The following is an 18,027-nucleotide window of genomic DNA, read 5'->3' on the forward strand; positions in this document are numbered from 1 at the left end:
ATCAATGCCGGTCCCCAGGCATCGCATGGCTCCCCCAGAAGCATGGTAACAGTACCAGGCGCTAACCAAACAAGGGGTTGAGCGTGTCCACCGCCTCCACGTCGTCGCCATCTTCGCGCCTTACGGCTCCGCGCCTCTGACTGTCACCATCCCCATCGCCACCCCCACCCCCAGCCTCAGCTGCACCCCTCGACCCCTGTCTTTTGGTGGGCCCCCATATCACAGAAATGGCACTGTGGCCGTCGATCCGGACCAGTATGCCGAGAGGCTGTGGGCCGAACAGCGGCGGCACACCTTAGAACCGCGCTGGAGGCGGAGGCTAAGTCACAATGGGGGCGAAAGGGTACGACGACAGTAACAGGGAAAGACGGACCGTGTCGCCCAGCTTGGGGCCCCTCTTCCCAACGTTTGCCTCATTCGTGGGGTCGTTCAGTCGTGCAGTAGGGACCCCCATACGAGGGATCGTCCGAGAAGGCGCGGGAGGGCGCTCTCACACTCCCTTTCCTTTCTTCGCCACACATCGGTCGACTGGCTTTATTTTGCATCTGTCATACCTCTGTTGAAGAACGTGCATTACCGTCCCTCAGAGACGTCAATTATTGTGTCCTCGCGAACCTGACTACTCTTGCTGGCCGCTGGCCTCTCGCTGGATCGTTGACCTCCTTGGGCTCCTGGGACCATCCGAAACGAGACTCGTCGTTGCTGCTGATTCACTTACGTAATACAATGGGAAATGACAGGCTTCGCCAAATGATAGACGATGACGACCACGACAACAACAACAACAACAACAACAAAAAACGTCAACCTCACCGATGAGGGCCGACACACGTCCCCAGACTATGCTGCTGCACCACCGGGAGGAGTGCGTCAACTGGCGCCTCGTCCGTGATGATCACCGCGACCCAGAGCTGCACCTGTCGCCCCGCCACGGCGCCCACACCGCAAAGGTGCGACGGCCCGCCATCAAACCTTGGGCTTCAACGCTGGTCACTGGCTGGGTGATCCAAAAGATGGATTACACCATGGAGCGCGAGATGCACGACCGCCTCGAGAAGTTTCTTGCGCTGTCCCTTGGGGGGTGCCCGACAACCGTCTTGCCGCCGACCCGCGCCCAGCTTGAAGACGAGCCCGAGGGCTCTTTCCTTCGATCTGCCCCAGCCCGTCACTCACGAGGAGAGAACGATAGCGCACTGTCGGTCATGCAGTTTGAGAGCACATACCAGGCGCTCATCACCGACATGCTTCCCATGTTTCCCGCCATTTCATCTACCCACGCCGGCATAGACACTCACTTCGATGCCGTTCTTTCCTTCAGCCTCGACGACGACGCCGATGCCATTTCGTGGGTTCGACCAGACCTCATCGCCGAGCTGCACCTCGGTGCGCCGCACGAGACACGTCCCCTTCGCCGGCTGTCTGTTGTCGAACTCAAGTCGCTCACGACCGCGCCTGATAGCGCCTTCGATGCATTGGACCAGCTCGGGACGCGCAAGTTTTACATTGCGCCCGCTGCGACACCCAACACGGTCACAGTCACGGTCACAACAACGGCCCAATACCCGACGAGACTCCGTCCACGTCCACCGCGCTCGTCACCGCCGTCTGGCCCGCAGTACGTTGCGGCCACCAACATTGCTGACGTTGCCGGCTATTGTCTGAAAGCCGGCGTGGCAACGGGTCTGTGGTCATCAGTCGCTCGTCACGTCCCCATTTTTGTCGACAGGGCCACGCACACCATTTACTTTGGCTCTTCTTACGGACACCGGCTCCGCGGTGCAGAGGTTGACCGCGAGTGCAGGGAACGCAGCCAGCAGAGCCAGCGTCAACACGGCAACCAGAGCGAGAGCAGCGAGCACAGCGCGCGCGAGCGCAGCAAGCAGGGCGAGCAGACCGACCCGGGTGACACTGACACCCACACCGATGTGTGCGAGGTCACCGTCAAACCGGACCCTTCTTTCCTCTTCATTCGTACTACGCTCGACCTGTGGGCCATGGAGGCACTGGAAGCAGAAATGGGCGAGAGCATGGTAGAGGTGAAAGTGGGTGAGGCGAGCGACGATGAGGGCAGCGCAGGCCTTGGGCCGGACGAGATGGACTGGGACATGTCGTTTGCCGACATGTATGCTGCGCGCTCAGGAAAACGCGTTCGCACTGTATAATTCATGATACATATATGCCCTACTATACAACTCTGCGGAACGGGTGCGGTCTGTCACTTGTCCATGTCCAGCGACAAGGGTGGGCGCTCGCTTTGCACGCTGTCGCAGCGGCTGTCCTCGAGCATGAGGTCAGCAGTCGATGCTGGGCGACTCGGTGGTGGGGTCGCAGGCGAGGACGCCTGCGAGCAGCGGCGGGTCGCATGCCGTGGCGAGCTGTCTTGGCTCTTATCGGACGAGAGGGCCGGGACCACGTCGTCGTCTAGGACCCACACACCAGTGTCGGGTTGGTACACGAACGACGCCGTGTCGGTGGAACCGGAGGCTGCAAGGAGCGCGGCGTGGCGGACGAGCGGGTCGTATGCGCCGAGAACGGTGGCAAGCGTGTCGTGAGTGAACGGTGAGGGCTTGCGGGGGCCGTTGTCAATGAAGGGCACAGCACAGACGTCCATGGCTGTGCGACAGAAATCGAGCACGGCGCGCTCGGGGGGTACGCGCGCGAGCTGCCCGGCGTCGCGGAGCGCGCGCCCGGCACTCAGGTATGCGACAGCCATGAGTCCGTTCGTCTGGTCCTGCCACTCGCTGGGCGTTGGCCGCGGCCGGGTCGCCCACTGCGCCTGATTCCTGCTGATCAGCCACACTGTTGTAGACACTAGACGGCGACGACGACGCCACTGTTGTAGACGACAAAACTTTGGGTGCAACTCACAGCTCGTACGTTTTGTCGAACACGGCGAGTCGAAATGTCAGATCATCGAGTGTGTCCCAATCGTGTTGCGCGGCGGAACGGGCCCACTCTGCGCTTGCGTCGCGGGCCGCCCACAGGAGACGTGAATGTGGGCGGCTGCTAGGTTCGGCGTAGAAGCTCAGACGATCATAGTGGTTACGGGGAAAGATTGCCGCGAGTGAGAGGTCCGGCTGGAAGGCTGTCGAGGACATTCTGTCAAAAGAGGATGAGAGTGCTGTGATGGTGCAATGGTGCAATGGTGTGTTGAATCACTTCATGGGTGGCGAGTCGGCAGGTGGGGCGGGGGGTTGATACTGAAAAAAATGATGTGTATATGTTGAACTTGAGTTAGGTCAGCCGGCGTTTGATAATGGACCCCCCACAACCTGGCGATGACCCACCAAATCTGAATGATCTGAAACCGGGAGCGTGGGGGTCATGTCACGGCTGGCAGGCCGCTGGAGCAGCGCCTGCTCTGGTGGTAGCATGTTTCCCAGCTCTAGACTGCAGCGCTTGCAATATACAGGTGGGCCATGTGCGGTAGACATAGCTACGGCCGTGAGTGCTTATGTGGCATCGGACACAGTTCTTCCCGGCTTTGCGTCTGGGACGAGTGCTCGGCCAGCAAAACCAGCCAGAAGCGATACTAGACAGACACCGAGGACCCATTGTTTGCAGCCACGGTGACCGAATTGTCCGCGACGTTTACCCACATGCAAGCCGTTCCTTCGTCTCTGCGCCCTTGCTACTGAGGTGTTATGCCGGTGCTCAGGTGGGATTCGGATACAACACGAACGACACCAGGCAGCACCTAACGAGGAATGCTTCTTGGGCCCCATGAGCCCCAGCCAGACACTGCTGAATAGCTGTCAAGAGGTAACTGGACCAAGTCATCTTCGCAAGAACATTTAATTCCGCCTCCGAATGGAGGCTTGTCGCAACAATGGCCACTTTCTTGCTCCCCAGACCAAACCAACCGGCCGCAGCCTCTCTCCATGCATCCCAGCGACAGAAAAATGACGTTTGACGGGGTCGAACCGCCGACCTTGTGCGTAACTCTTCACCGGACAGTTGCTGCTGTGCGTAGGGATCCAAGTGTTAAGCACACGCTCTAACCAACTGAGCTAAATCGCCTTGGACGTTGGTGTGCGCTTTGTACCACTGCGAGTGTTCCGGGTATGACCTGTCTAGAAGCAGCAGTGGTAGGTCACAGACGTGGGCTCGTCTTCCTTTAGGTAAGGCGACGTCGGTCACTGGTGAATGCTGTGGAGTGGCACTTTCGATTTCCGAGATTAAATTGAATTTTCCATCTCATCTTCCAACATCAACTTCACTGCGCAATATTTCTTCACTCGGGGCACAAACAGAAAGCTCTTGGTCCTATTCTGGGGCGTTCTAGAGGCCAAAAATGACGTTTGACGGGGTCGAACCGCCGACCTTGTGCGCAACGCTTCAACCAACCTGCTCCGTGACGAAAGGAGTGGGGTTGCTAGTGTTAAGCACACGCTCTAACCAACTGAGCTAAATCGCCTTCGATGACGGTGTTCGTGTAAAGAGGAGACTCGTAGCACTCTCCAGACGCTGCAAGCGGATGCGTAGTAGGTTGGAAAGGTCGATAGAGGATAGAGTAACGAGAACAAGTCTGCATAGCACGCATATGGACAGCACTAGTCTAATAGACGCTTGACTCAATAGAAACGTTCAAATAGTCCCTTTCCTAATGTTAACAGTTCGTTGCATGCCAATGTCAGTCTCCAGAGTTGAGAGATAGAACTGGAAGCGCTTACAAGGCACGAGAGACACCTTCTTGGGGCGATGTGGCACGTCTACTTTTCCCCGATTAAAATTAGATTATTAGAGTCTTCAATTCCCCGTAACACCTACAGCTCCAAACAGCCGTTTCACCACCACAACGTCTACGGCCATTCTCCTGGGCATCTTCTGGCCTACTAAGGCCTGTTCCAGAGACCAAAAAATGACGTTTGACGGGGTCGAACCGCCGACCTTGTGCGCAACTCTTCGACCACTACCTGCTCCAGGAGACAGAGAGGTGGGTTGCAAGTGTTAAGCACACGCTCTAACCAACTGAGCTAAATCGCCTTGGACGACCAGTTCACCGCATGCGATCATGAGTGTTCAGAGCCGCTCCTCGTTTCTGGACGTATTGGGAACGTTGTGAGAGAGTATCATACCTTCTTGGAGGATGGGGTGCATTTTCGACTTCTTGCGATTAAATGGGATTTTCCCGCTCGTGTCTTGCAACAACAACCTCTAAAAACAAACATTTCGCACCACAATATCAACGCCAGTGTCCCCCACCTTCCTCTGGCTTCCTCTGGGATGTTCTGGACGCCAAAAATGACGTTTGACGGGGTCGAACCGCCGACCTTGTGCGCAACGCTTCAACCGCCTTCTTCGAGAGGAGGAGGGGTTGCTAGTGTTAAGCACACGCTCTAACCAACTGAGCTAAATCGCCTGGACGTTTCTGTCGGCTCTGTTGTGATCGTGTCTCGTGGCTGCTGCTCGAGGGAGAGGGAGGTTCTGTCATGGTATGTGCTGACCGGTACGCGGCGATACTCCGTGCAATGTCGCGTAGTCGCGCAAGCGGAGATGATCAACTGTCTGCTGCGCCAGGTACGCAGGACTCTGCAGCAACACATCGTCACGACAGCAAGGCAAGCAAGAAATCTCATACGCCATCCGTCTACTGTACATATATTTCCAAGAAAAATCCTTCTACTAGAGTCCGTGGGTATATTACACCCTTGCTCACATGGGCCTGGGGCCGACAGCCCTCACGGGCGGCAAGCGCACGCTGTTACCCGCGTACCCGGTCGACCCAAAATCGGATCCGGAGCCGACCTCGCTCATCGTCTCGCTCATGCCTTCGCTCTGTGCGTCCTGTCCGTCGGTGAGGTATGCGTGGTCGACCGTGGCGGTTTCGGAGCGGATAAAGTGGTTGGGCGCCGGGCTAGGTGCCTTGCGCGGAGTGTGGGCTGGCGAGGCCGTGTAGGAGGGTGTGTTGAGCTTGGTGGGTGAGGGGAGTGGGGAGGGTGCGCGGCCGAGTGCACGCGGGCCGCGCGGGGTCATCAGTGATGGGCTGCGCGCGTCGCCAGAGAGGGCGCGCTCAATCTCGGTTGCGGTGGTGGAAACGCTGGTTGTGGAGAGGTTTCGCAGGAGGCGCGACTGCTTGTCGGGGCTGGCGGAGCGGACACTGCCCACATCGCCAATCGCCTCCCACCCGCTAGCGAGGGTGTGGTGCGCGTGTGAGATGGTACTCGTCGGCGAGCCGGGCCCGTGGGCAAATGCTGAACCACTAAGGGCCTCAGGTGCGAGGCCGAGCTTCTGAGGGTACGTCGGGTACGTCGAGTGAGGCGGGGTACGCAGGTCGTCGAGGGTGCGTTCCGAGTACTCTGAGCGCTCGTCGCCGGAGGCGTCCGTCGTCCGACGACGAAAAGTTGCTAAACCTATCGCCCGACGAACGGGACGAGACGCTAAACTTGGCAGAACGAGGCGAAGAACCATCCTCCCGGCTGTACAGCGAGGCAGGGCGGGGCGCGAGGGCCGCAGTGTAGCTCTTGCGCTTGGAGGAGGGCTGGGCGGTGGATCCAGTAGAGACGGGGGACAGGGGCCGGCTGCCGGTGCCGGTGCCGTTCACGGGGGACGGGGCAGACAAACCGACACTGTGGCCGACGGTAAAGCGGCCGTAAGGCATCTTCACGAGTCTCGATCTGCGCGACGCGCGCCTTGACGGCGGGCAAGACTGCACTCTCCTGCGTGCTGGACATGTTGGTGCTCATGGATGTGTGCGACGCGAACGACTCGTCCGACACCACACGCTCACGAGGGATGACGGGGCGGAAGCGGTCGGGAACGTCCAGCGAAGCACGCTGGGGAAGGCCGCTGGGCGAGTTGGGGAGGGGCCTCTCGTACACTGCGGGCTTGCGCGAGTTGGTAGGCGACTCGATCAGACCTTCCGAAGAGCCACTGTCCGAATGCGAAGGTTGCAGAGGCGGGAGGCGCTCGTGAGAGCTTCCGCTGTGCGCAGTGTGATAGCTGCCGTTTGACGACGAGGCCGGGCCGGTAGTCAGGCGGTTGGGCGGGGCAAGCTCCTCGTCCGACGACTCGGCGGCCTTGGACATGAGGTCAAAGGTCTCGTTGTCGCGAGTAAGAGGGCGCTCAGCAGCGAGAGCGGCGAGGTTGCGGCTCTCGCGGCCGTGCTTGAGCATGGCAGGTGACGAGGGGCGCTTGAGTGGGGAGGCCGAGCGAGACTTGGAGGGGGACTTTACAGGCGAAGGGGTACGCCTGACGGGCGACGGCATGCGGAGGCTGCGCGGCTCAAATGGCGAGCGCGGCGTCTGTGGCTCGTCGTCAAAGACGGGCATCATCGACCTGCCGCTGACAGTGCGACCGGTGAGGTCACCACCCCAGGGAATGTTGCGCACCGACGCGAGCGAGGGGAGCATGGGGGGATTCAAGTCCGTGGGCCAGGCCGGGAGCGAGTTGGAGTGCGAGTGGCGGGGCTTGGTGCGCTTCGTGGGCGAGCTGGAGCGGCCGAGGGTCGAGTTGGAATCGCCGTCATAGCCGTCGTCGTGGTGGTCGTGCAGGCTCAGACCGTGGAGGGACATCTGGTCCAAATCGATGGGCTCGGTGTAGTCGACGCTCTTGGGCCTCTCGGGGCTGCGGCGGGGAGGGGGGCGGAGGCCAGTGTGGCAAGCAATCGAGAGGCGGTCCTCAAGGCTACGGCGGCCGGGAGTGTCCTGTGGGGTCTTGGGACCGTCGCTGCCCTGGTAGTGGGGCTCATCGTACAGATCATCCTCGTCGCCGTCACCTTGCATTTCAAAGTGACCACCCTCGTGGCCATTCGAGATGATGTCGTCGAGGGTCTCATCCTCAAAAGGTTCCTCCTCCTCGGAAATGTGGGAGAGGTACGCCTCGCGGGGGTGAACCTGTGGCAGCATCGGCAGCTGGAAGTTCTCGGGCGAGAGCTGAGGCGAGCCCTGCGGGGTACGATCCGTCTCGGTGGCCGCATCGTCGTCGTCCATGTCGTCGTCTTCGTGCGTGGTCTCGCTGTTGGGTCCGCTGCGGCCGATCTCAAACGACCTCTTTTCGACTGGCGCCTCGTTGGGGACATACGACTTGCGGTCCTCCATGGTGAGCATCGAGTCGTGGCTGACCATGCTCAACTTGTCGTCATCGCCCTCATCGCGGATAACCTCCAGCATGTTGGCGCGGCCCTCACGGCGCTGCGCCTCATCAACGCAGAGCTGGCAGCCCGACTCATCGTGACCGTGGTCATGCTGGTGCTCCAGCTCGTGGCGGCTCCGAAGAGTTCCCTTGCCGTGTTCAGTCGAGTATGCCGATGCGGGCGACGACGGAGCACGCGGGTTGAGTTCCTCCATCGTGTCCTGCGGGTCGGGCTGGGCAGCGCGCGCACGGCCTTGCTCCATGAGAGTGTCAATGTTGAGTGTGGTCGAGCTAGTACGAGCGCGAGCCATGTTGTCCTCGTCGCCGCGGAGCTGCTGGGAAGTGTATCCTTGCGCGACAGTGTTTCGTGGGCTAATGTCGCGCGACTGATTGCCGAGGGTGGGCGACTCATCACGCATAGCCACGCCGGCCATGGCGACAGCACGGTAGCGAGGGTCGACGGGGCCTCCCATCTGAACGGGCTGCATAGGGGGAGGCGCAGGGGCCCGCTGGAGGAGACGGGCGCGGCGACGGATGTCGCTGGGCATCGGAGGAGGGTCGATAGACAGGAAGTTAATAAGATTGAGGGGAATATCGACGTAGATCGTGTTGTTGAGGGTCACACGGAGCGTGTAGGTGACCTCTACGAAGCGCGAGCGAGGAATAGATATCATACCACCCTGAATGTCAGCTGTGTGCCAGAGGTTCCGATGCAACTCACAGGAATAGGAACACTCATGTCCCAACGGTTCGCCTCGTTGGGCTCGAGGCCTGTCCACCAGCTCTTGCCGGTAATGTGACCCGAGCCAATCTCCATAAAGTCGGCCTCGATCATCTCCTCGGACACCTTTTTGCGCTCCACCTCGATCGGGACGTGCGGGTTCCGGCCCTTGCCCGGGAGGCCGTACGTGTTGACAGTTTGGAGAATCGCGAGGGCACATTTGTTGATCTTCTTCTTGCTCTCGTTGCGGACCGTCACTTCACACCAGGCACGTTGGCCGGCGACCCAAGTACGACGGCCTAGCGCGACCTGCATGGTCACCTTGCCCTTCTCGCCGCCAATGGACCATCCCAGACCGCTCTGGTGGTGCGCGACAATGGGCGCAGGCGACGGGATGAGCACCGCGCTGGGGCTAAAGTACGGCAGGATGACGACCGGGCGGTTAAAAGTGCGCAATGGCGCGCTTGCCAGTCTTGGGAATGTGGAGCTTGACACTGCCGACAACAACGTAGCGAATGTTGGGGCCCTTGGCGGTGGGCGAGGTGTACGAGCCCTTGGCACCACCACCGATGGGGAGGGGGCAGGCAAAGGGAACGGCGTGGGTGCCCTCCCTGGCCAGACAGAAGCCCTCCTCATCGGGAGCATCAGCAAAGAGGCTCATACTGGGACCGACGTTACGCGACTCTTGGAAAGCGGGCAATGGGTACTGGTGCTGGTAGAAGATGTGGCGGGAGTTGGACGCGTTGCCAGGCAACTCTTCAAATCCAAGCACACGAATCTTGCCCGCGCCAACGCGGAGGTCCTTGTTCTTCTTGCCGCCACGAACGACAATCTCGAGACGACCGCGGAGCTCGCCGCCTTCAACCACACACTCGCGCTCAATGACGACATCGAGCTCGACGCGGGCCCGCGACTTCTTGCTGGCCTCGAGACGGACCTTGTCCTTGCTCTTCTTGTCGCCTTCAGGGGCGGGAAGCAGACGGCTGCCGGACAGACGACGTGAACGGGGCTTGCCGAGCATGAGGTCGAGTTCCATGGCTGCACGCGCCTCCGAGCTGGCCGGGTGGAGGAGGGTGCCCTGACGAGCAAGAGCGGCGAGACCTTCGCCGTCAGAGTAGCTGCGCTTGTGGCGAGTGCCGCCGCTAGCACCGGACGCAAGGGATGAGGAGGCGCTGAGCTGCTGAGGAAAGTCAAAGCCCGAGTTGTTGTTGTGGTTGCGCACGAGTTCGGCTGCGTTGTGAGAGAATCCAGAGCTGCCAGTGTGCGAGTACGAAGAACCGCCAAAGCCCGAGCTGGAGTGTTGCTCAGAGCTGCTGGGTGTAGACTGCATCGACATGCGGTTGGTCACATTGGCACCGTTGGGGAACTCGTGCGATCCGGGGGCAACGTTCACAGGTGAGCGAACGTTAGGGGCGGGGCCCATTATCCCATTGTTAGCAGTGGAGAAGAGGTCGCCGTGGAGCTGAACCATGCCACCCGTCTCGGCAGCGAGGAGGGCCTCATTCTGCGAGTGCTTGCGCATGAGGATCATTTCCGACTTGGGACGCTGCTTCCTGCTCGGTGCAGCCTGGGCGGCATGCGGCCTGCTGCGGGTAGGCGAGCCACGGTGTTGGGCACCCGAGTCACTGGACGATGAGTAGCCTGGCTGAACGAGCGGCCCTTGGTCCTCGTTGGCCGAGTGGAACGTGTCCGACGAGCTGCTGGGCGGGGAACCGGGGACGTTGCTGCCCGAGCGCACACTGCCTCTGGTCTGGTTGCTACTGGCAGGCGAACCGTCGGGGAGTCCGGACGCAGCGCCAACAGATGAGCGAGGGCTGTTGCGGTAGTTGGTGGGGAGTCGGAGACGCTCATCCGGGTCGTCATCCTCGTCGTCCGAGAACTCTTGGTACGTGCTACGCTGGCTGTTGGTCTGAGAACACGAGAGGCGCTTGAGCATCTCCGTGCTCTTACTCTGGCGAACCTGGCGAGAATGACTCGAACTGCCGCTCTCCTTCGAGGTTGGACGAGAGGGAGTGGTCCTCTTTGGGCTGTTCTCATACTCCTCGAACGCGGGCTCTGCGTATTGACGCATTTGGCCATATGCCGCACTGTTATCGGCCCGAGGCTTCAAAGGCGAGCTCGTAGCTGGAGCAAAAGGTGGTGGCGCGGGAGGGGGCAGGGAGTAACCACGAGTCGAGTGGGTAGGACGAAGAGCAAACTGGGGCTGAGCGACGGGGCTGGCAGCACTGTTGCTGGGCTGGTGGATCTGAAGCCTGGTTGGGGTTGTGGGTGCGCGTGACGGAGCCGACGACCGCACTGGGGAACGCTGGGGGGAGCCGGTGCCAGTGTTTGTCCACTGCTGCTGGCGTTGAGGCGACGATGCAGGAGACGAGTTGTAAGGCTGCTGAGCCATTGGCGATCCGTTGGAGATGCCCAGGCCGTGAAGGCGGTCGGATTGATAAGACATGGCCGCGCAAACAACGTCGCGGCCTAGTTTGGGTGGGGGTGATTGGGATGTAAACAAGGGGCGATGTAAACAAGCGACGAGAGGACCACGGGGGGGCGTGGATGCCGGTGTGTTATGCACAAGTAGTCACAAGAGACAAGGTAGATGTGGGGAGATGTGGGGGGGACGGGGAGGAGGAGGTTGTGACCACCTGTTGTTGGGATGGATGTGTTTAGTTTGTGTTGATTGTGGAGAGAAAGAGATGGAAAGAGGTGCGAGGACCGTTTGGCTGCCCAGTGTCGGCAGCCCGTGGAATGCCTGGCGCCTGGCTACGCTCCTCCTCCCTCTCCTCTCATTTGGTTGGCTGGCTGGCTGGAATTACATGGCGCGCGTTCGGCTCATTGAGCGACGGGAGCCATGGGGGGCATTAGTGGTGTCCCTGGTTGCCTTGTTCTCAGGCCCACGACGCATGTGCAGAGGTGCGCGGGCGCGGTTGCAGGCAAAGCTGCCTGCTGCCTGCGTCATATGCTGGTCATTAGAGCGCCAGGGTTGGCAGAGCAGCTTTGAGCCTTGCTAGCATAGGGTGAGAGCCCATATTGGCATTCAGTGCAAGGGCCCAGCTGGCAGAAGGCGGGTCCATGTTTACATCCCACGGGCTCTCAGGTGACACCAAAAAAGCCAGTCGCGCCCGCGCGTGGCGCGCAGCCAAAGAAAAAAAAAAGGCACACGCGTCCAACGGCCAAGCGGGAACCGGAAACGTGTTTACGTAAACCAAAAGAGTATTATTTCATTTTGCTTCCGTACCTCCACCTTGCCTGTCACGTGATCTCTGACGATTTCTGCGTGTAGCAGCCCAGAACACAATAATTGCGACCTCCACAGACAGTGACTGCTCTAGCCACATCTTCGTCACAACACCCCCATCGACGATCGCTCCCATGGCCTCCAAACGCAAGCGCGGAGATGACGTGGCCACGGCCGATGTCGTCCACCGCCCTACCCCGGGAACCAAGTCGTTCCCTACGGGTAAAGCCGTGCGCGACGGACTTGCAACTGGCACAAGGCAAGGTGAGCTCGTCAGTAGACATGTCCAGGAGCTGACCTGCAGCCCTCGTGTCGTTTCACCAACAGATCGTGACACCATTCTCGTCACTCCCTCTCGCAATTACGCATCCTACGGTGCTCATCCTCCAGCACTACCTGGATACATCCCCCACCGCCGATGAAATCTTCAATGCTTGGAAGCTGGCCGACGAAGTGAGCTCCTCTTCACGCAAAGCATCGAGCTGACCCCCAGACCAAGAACGAGAAGCTCGCGGAGACCTCAGCCCTTCTCCTCTCAATGGTCATCCGCGTTCTCACTCCCCTTCCCTTCTTCCACGCCCAGCTCGTTGGCATCGTGAACAAGCTCCTCAACTCGACCGAGCCGTACGCCGACCTCATGGGCCGCCTGCTCCAGTCAAGCAAGCGCGAGCATATCCTCGCTGGTCTGGCTGTCGCCTCGGCTGCTGTCCACATTGACGAGCCTGACGCGACCAACCTGCTCGGCGGCACTGCGCGTGGTCGTCTTGCTGGCAAGGTCTGGAGCTCGATTGTCGAGGGTGGCAGCGTCAAGGGCTTTGGCCGCATGCTCGGTATGCGCCGTCGTAACAAGGAGGGCACAGTTGAGTATGGCGACAAGGACCCCCTTGACCGTCCCGACATCCGTCACCTCGCTATCGACCTCATCCTGCCCCTCCTTCCCACCACTGCCTTTCACGTCCACGCCAAGGCGATCCTCTCCCACCTCTACAGCGGCCTCCAGGCTGACCCTGCCACCACTGTCTACCGTGTCCTTACAGCCATGTGGGCGGCCATCTCGGGCCCTCCTCCCGGTGTGGCTCGTCGTATTGCCCTTGTCCTCCTGGACGAGAGTGCCATTGACAACATCGCCAAGGTCATGGACCGCAACGTCGAGGAGCCGACCACTGGCCGTTCCGTCGGCGAGATTGCCGAGGGCTTCCTCGAGGGCGTTACTGCCACCCACGGCCGCGGTATCTGCTTCGAGGACGAGGGTTGGTACCCCCGCGAAGAAGAAGAGTCACAGGACCCCCGCAAGAAGAAGGGTCTGCACAACCGTATCCTCTCCAACGTCGTCAAGCGCCTCGGCGCTCGTGTTGTCGATGGTGAGGGCCGCGTTGGCGCCTGGGTGTTGAAGATGTTCGAGGCGTGCCCCGAGCTTGTCGCTGGCTACTGGGCCCACTCTGCTCTGTCTCTGGATCCTCGCCTTGACGCGCGCTGGATCGCCACCATGGCGTATGTCGGCCGTGTCGTCTCGCTCCCTATTCCAGACCGCAAGACCTTCAACCAGCCCGCTCCCCGTGGTGTCGACGCCGCGTCAATGCTCCCTCGTGCTATCCCTCCTGCGGTTGCCACTGTTGTCGAGTCAGTGCTCCCGTCACCTCTGACCAAGCACCACCTTTCCAAGGGTCTCCAGCATAACAACGCCCTCGTCCAGCACGTTACTGCCCTGGCTCTCGCCCGCGGTCTCCAAAAGCTCGCGGCCGTCCAGGCCCTGTTCGCCGCTATTGGAACCGAGGTCGACGAGGGTGCCGATGGTGCGTGGGCGGCTCGCGCTCGCGAGCTCGAGATTGAGTGTCGCCGCCGCGTGCCCGAGGTTCCTGTCATTATTGCCTTTGCCCAAAAGGCAGCGCAGCTCGCCCGCCCCACCGACGAAGATGACGAGGTCGAGCCTGCTCTAGCCGCCCGTGGTGCCATGCTCACTGAGGCTGCCCTCCGCCTCTTTGGCCTGTATCACAAGACTCTTCCCTCGCTCGCCGGTGAGGCTCGTTTCGACATCGGCAAGCTCCTCGTTTCGGCTTCGTCCGCGAACGCTGAGCGCCGCGCGCGCCGTGAGGCTCGTGAGGGTTCCGTCGTCTCGGACTCTGGCTCGGTGGGATCGGTCGGTACCCTGGGTACCGTCGGTATGGGTGGTGGTTTCGGTCACTCGCGTGGTGACGTCGAGGGCTTTGAGGCCCTTTCGCAGCTGCACGTTCTCCGCCTCCTCTCCGAGGTCCGCGACTGGACGTGGACAAACAAGGCCGCTGGCTCGCAGTTCACGTACCTGTACCACATTCTGCAGCTGCACCTCAGCACGCGTAACGTGGTCACCCACGTCATGACTACAACCCTCCTTCACCGTCTCCTTGGTCCCAGCCTGCTGTTTGAGCACGACGCCCTCGAGCTCCCCATTTGGCTTGAGGCCTTCCCCTGTGTCTCGGACACGGTCAACGGACCCATGTTTATTGCTCAGCAGATCCACCTCCTCTCGTTTGTTGACGAGTGCACCCGTCGTACCCTCAAGACCCCGCACCGTTACATTGAGGATGCCGCTACTGTTGTGCCGACCTTGTCCGCCCAGGCTGTCGCTTCCCCCTTGCTCCTCACCATGGTCGAGCAGCTCCACGCCAAACTCCTCGGCATGCACATTGCCACCGATGCCGCCGCCTCGGTCCTCAACTACCTCCGCCGTGTGCTCGTCAGTCTCCTTGGCAAGCAGGCCACTGCCGACTTTGTGCGCGAGATCATCACCCGTCTCCGTGCGACAATTAAGGCCGCCCACGAGGCCGGCCAGCCTCGTCACGGTCTGATGGAGATTGTCTCTCTCATGGACTCTGACCTTGCTGTCGTGTTTGAGGCTGGCAAGTTGGCCACTGTCGACCCCGAGACGCCCAAGCTTGTTGACGAGGCCGATTGGATCCAGCGCAGCTTTATCCGCCAGGCCCTTGAATCGTTCTCCACTGGAACTCTCGCACCTACCCTCGTCATGCTCATGAACACGGCTACCACGGACGAGGGTGCCCGTCAGGCTCAGTTCCTCGTCCACTTGCTCGCCGCCTCGAGGCCCAAGGACGACGTCCTCCGTCTCCTTGCTCTCGCTGTTGGCAAGGCTACCGATGACACCCAGAGCCGTCGTCTCAAGACCGCCGTCTTCAACAACTCGGCCGTGCGCGACCTCTTCCTCACCTCTGCGGGCGACGACGTCCGCGAGCAGCTCACTGCCCTCGCTGCCACTCTCAAGGAGGCGACGTTTGACCGCGCCCTTGCCGAACACTACGCGCACACTGCTGTGGAGACCCTGGAGAACAAGAAGACGCCCGATGCGCTGGCGTTTGCTGCTGTCGCTCCCTGGATCCGTTTCCTTACCCCGGCCCAGGTTGACGCTTCGTTGAGCCGCACCCTCAAACGCGCCAAAAAGTCGTCGTCGACGCCTTCAGACGTCCTGGGCGCTCTTGTTCTTGCCGCCCGTGCCGAGAGTGTCTACCCCCACCTCTCGGCCCTCCTTGCGCGCGGCTGCTACCGCCCCGTCTCCACTCGCCTCCAGGCCGCTGTGGCCACCTCGCTGTCCCGCCGTCTCAACGTCGAGCTCACTGCCTCCATTGTGTCTGACCTCATCAAGGCCGACGATGATGCGCACGTCCTCCTCGCTCTCCTTGTCTCGCTTTCATCTGATGCCGCCAAGGTGTTTGCCGCCGAGCTCGAGAAGAACCCCGAGTGGCTCGATGACGCCCGCGTTCTCCCCTCCCTTGTCGCTTCGCAGAGCCCCGTCTCGGCTGTGGCCACCAAGGCTGCTGCTGCTGCCCTCTCCAACGTGGTCCTCAGCGACGAGATCCACACTGCGGCCGCCCAGCTGCTCGTCTCCGGCCAAGCCGACGACGTTAACGCGGCCCTCGGTGCCATCCCTCTCGCATCGTTCAACCTCCCGCTCGCCCGTGCCGCATCCTCTCTCGCGGCCAGCGGAAACGCCGACGTCGGATGGGCCGTCACGTCCCTCCTCAACCTCGGTCTGCAGTGGAGCACCCGCGTCTTTAGCTCGGACACCCCGCTGGCCGGCGACGAGCTTGCCACCCTTGCCGCGCTCAGCGCTGCCATCAAGGACGGCGAGAGCATCCGTGTCGAGCCCAACACCGCGTTTGCCGAGCCTGCCATCACGGCCGCTGTCACTGACCGATTGGACGTTGCCGAGGCCCTCGAGTTTGCCGCCATCCTCGTGCAAAAGTCGATGATGAAGGCCGGTTTCGTGCGTGCTCAGCTCCAGCAGCTTGTGGCGTCCAAGCAGATCACCAAGCTTGCCCTCCCGTCTGCCGAGCCCGAGCACCGTCTTGCCTTTATCCGCCTGACACACGCCCTCTTCCTCGCGTCGACCTACGTTTCGTGCCAGCCCAATTTTGTCGAGCCCCTCGTGCCGCTGTACCGCGGTACCCTGTCCCTCGCGGACCGCCTGCTCCTCCAGCTCTTCCAGGCCTTCGAAACCCAACGCAAGGTCTCCATGACGTCCGTCCTCAAGCACTGGTCTCCCGGAGGTGGCGTCAGCTCGCGCGCTCTGGACGCCGTCACGTCCTTTGACGCCCAGCGCGTCTTTGGTACTTGCTGCGCGTTCCCCCTGCGCCGCTCGTTTGTCGCCGGTCCCGGCGACGCTGACGAGACCGAGGATGTGTACGACCCCGTCTTTGTCCTTGGCCTCACTGCCGCCGCCCTCCAGGAGGAACTCTCGGGTCTTGACTTTGTCGAGATTCTCCGTTCCAACGTCCTCGGCCTCGCCGTCTGCGCGCTCAGCAGCAGGGACAAGGGTATGCGTGCCGTCGCTGGATACGTTCTCTCGGCGGCACTGAACAAGATGGCCACTGTGGGATTCCACGAGAAGCTCCAGCTGGTGCACACGCTCGAGTTGCTCGCCCACGCCATCCCGGCTCCCCAGAAGGAGGCCGCGCCTACGGGTGCCGACGCGTTCAACGTCGACCTGACGCCCAAGCAGCCCCGCGTCCCCACCCTCATTGCCCTGTTCATTGCCCACGCACTCCGCGCACTCGCCCACCCCGCGCACTTCCTTTACCCCATTTCCAGCCGCTTCCTTCTCCAGCGCCCGACGCTCGACTCGGGAGACGTGCCCGCTCTCTACGGCATGCTCTACGCCGCCGGCGACGGCTCGCGTCGCGAACGTACCTGGATGGTCCGCCTGCTGCGCGACGGCGTGAAGAGCGACGCCGACTACCGTATCCTTGCCCGCCGCAACACATTCGCCCTCCTCGCCTCCCTCTTCCAGTCGAGCCAAGACGCCGTGTTCCGCCGCAACGTCCTGGGCGCCGTGACGTCCATCGCCCGCGTCCCCGCCGGCGGCAGGGCCCTGCTGCGCAACTCGCTTGTGGCGTGGATCGCCGCCCAGTGGGACGCGGCGCTCACGCGCCCGCAGACCGAGGAGGTGCGCGACCTCCTCTTGACTGTTCTCGAAGACGCGCTCGCAAGCGTGGGCGCCGACGAGGCCCAGCGGTGGGCCAAGGACGCGGCGCGCTTCGTCGCCGCCACGAGCGCTACGGCCGACGCGGCCCGTCTCGAGGTGTTGGCGCGCATCGCCCTCCGCCTCGCCCCAGCTACTGTCGCATCCCTCCCAGCGCTCGTCGCCAGGCTGGGCGCGCTTGGTGCCAGCAGCGAGGGCGCGCAGACCGCCGAGCTGCTCTTCCGCGCATCGCTGTATATCCCGGACGGCCCCGTGTCCCCGGACATGGCCGTGGCTGTTAATGCGCTGGCCGCACGAGTGGCCGCCATGGACGGCGGCGTGGGTGCTTGGGCACGCGCCGAGGCCCGCCGCGTCTAATTGGGAGGAAGGGAGTTTCTACAATTTTTTACAATCCATGCACTAGATCGCACTAGACCGAGAGAGACACGTGAGATGAGTGCTGAAACCAACATGTGTCACCCGTCACTCTGTTAACTGTTCCTTGCAGCGAGCGACTCCCAGCGTGTATCATCTAACTGGCTGCAACGGTCGTCA

General features: G+C 61.5%; 5 protein-coding genes and 4 non-coding genes across 9 annotated transcripts; 2 read left to right on the forward strand and 7 right to left on the reverse strand.

The window, feature by feature from the left end:
• Window positions 1-842: 842 nt before the first annotated feature.
• EHS24_004200 (uncharacterized protein) lies at window positions 843-2,162 on the forward strand (the record flags this gene model as incomplete). The annotated part of the gene is made up of 1 exon (XM_028619820.1): window positions 843-2,162. The coding sequence occupies one exon, from the start codon at window positions 843-845 to the stop codon at window positions 2,160-2,162; it is 1,320 nt and encodes a 439-aa protein (XP_028478792.1).
• A 53-nt stretch (window positions 2,163-2,215) lies between these two features.
• On the reverse strand, window positions 2,216-3,098 carry EHS24_004201 (uncharacterized protein; the record flags this gene model as incomplete). The annotated part of the gene is made up of 2 exons (XM_028619821.1): window positions 2,216-2,783; window positions 2,869-3,098. 2 exons carry the CDS (start codon window positions 3,096-3,098, stop codon window positions 2,216-2,218), a joined length of 798 nt encoding a protein of 265 aa, XP_028478793.1.
• Window positions 3,099-3,903: 805 nt separating this feature from the next.
• Window positions 3,904-4,020, reverse strand: EHS24_004202. Its single transcript has one exon. It is a non-coding gene; the product is annotated as a tRNA-Val (tRNA).
• A 275-nt stretch (window positions 4,021-4,295) lies between these two features.
• EHS24_004203 lies at window positions 4,296-4,417 on the reverse strand. Its single transcript has one exon. It is a non-coding gene; the product is annotated as a tRNA-Val (tRNA).
• Window positions 4,418-4,862: 445 nt separating this feature from the next.
• Window positions 4,863-4,986, reverse strand: EHS24_004204. Its single transcript has one exon. It is a non-coding gene; the product is annotated as a tRNA-Val (tRNA).
• A 259-nt stretch (window positions 4,987-5,245) lies between these two features.
• Window positions 5,246-5,362, reverse strand: EHS24_004205. The gene has a single exon. It is a non-coding gene; the product is annotated as a tRNA-Val (tRNA).
• A 293-nt stretch (window positions 5,363-5,655) lies between these two features.
• On the reverse strand, window positions 5,656-9,109 carry EHS24_004206 (uncharacterized protein; the record flags this gene model as incomplete). The annotated part of the gene is made up of 4 exons (XM_028619822.1): window positions 5,656-6,299; window positions 6,370-6,521; window positions 6,565-8,753; window positions 8,795-9,109. The coding sequence occupies 4 exons, from the start codon at window positions 9,107-9,109 to the stop codon at window positions 5,656-5,658; spliced, it is 3,300 nt and encodes a 1,099-aa protein (XP_028478794.1).
• A 127-nt stretch (window positions 9,110-9,236) lies between these two features.
• EHS24_004207 (uncharacterized protein) lies at window positions 9,237-11,240 on the reverse strand (the record flags this gene model as incomplete). The annotated part of the gene is made up of 1 exon (XM_028619823.1): window positions 9,237-11,240. The coding sequence occupies one exon, from the start codon at window positions 11,238-11,240 to the stop codon at window positions 9,237-9,239; it is 2,004 nt and encodes a 667-aa protein (XP_028478795.1).
• Window positions 11,241-12,157: 917 nt separating this feature from the next.
• Window positions 12,158-17,850, forward strand: EHS24_004208 (uncharacterized protein; the record flags this gene model as incomplete). Its single annotated transcript, XM_028619824.1, has 3 exons — window positions 12,158-12,295; window positions 12,351-12,476; window positions 12,523-17,850. 3 exons carry the CDS (start codon window positions 12,158-12,160, stop codon window positions 17,848-17,850), a joined length of 5,592 nt encoding a protein of 1,863 aa, XP_028478796.1.
• Window positions 17,851-18,027: the final 177 nt, after the last annotated feature.

This window comes from Apiotrichum porosum (assembly GCF_003942205.1).
Source record: "Apiotrichum porosum strain DSM 27194 chromosome Unknown scaffold_2, whole genome shotgun sequence".
Lineage (NCBI taxonomy): Eukaryota > Fungi > Basidiomycota > Tremellomycetes > Trichosporonales > Trichosporonaceae > Apiotrichum > Apiotrichum porosum.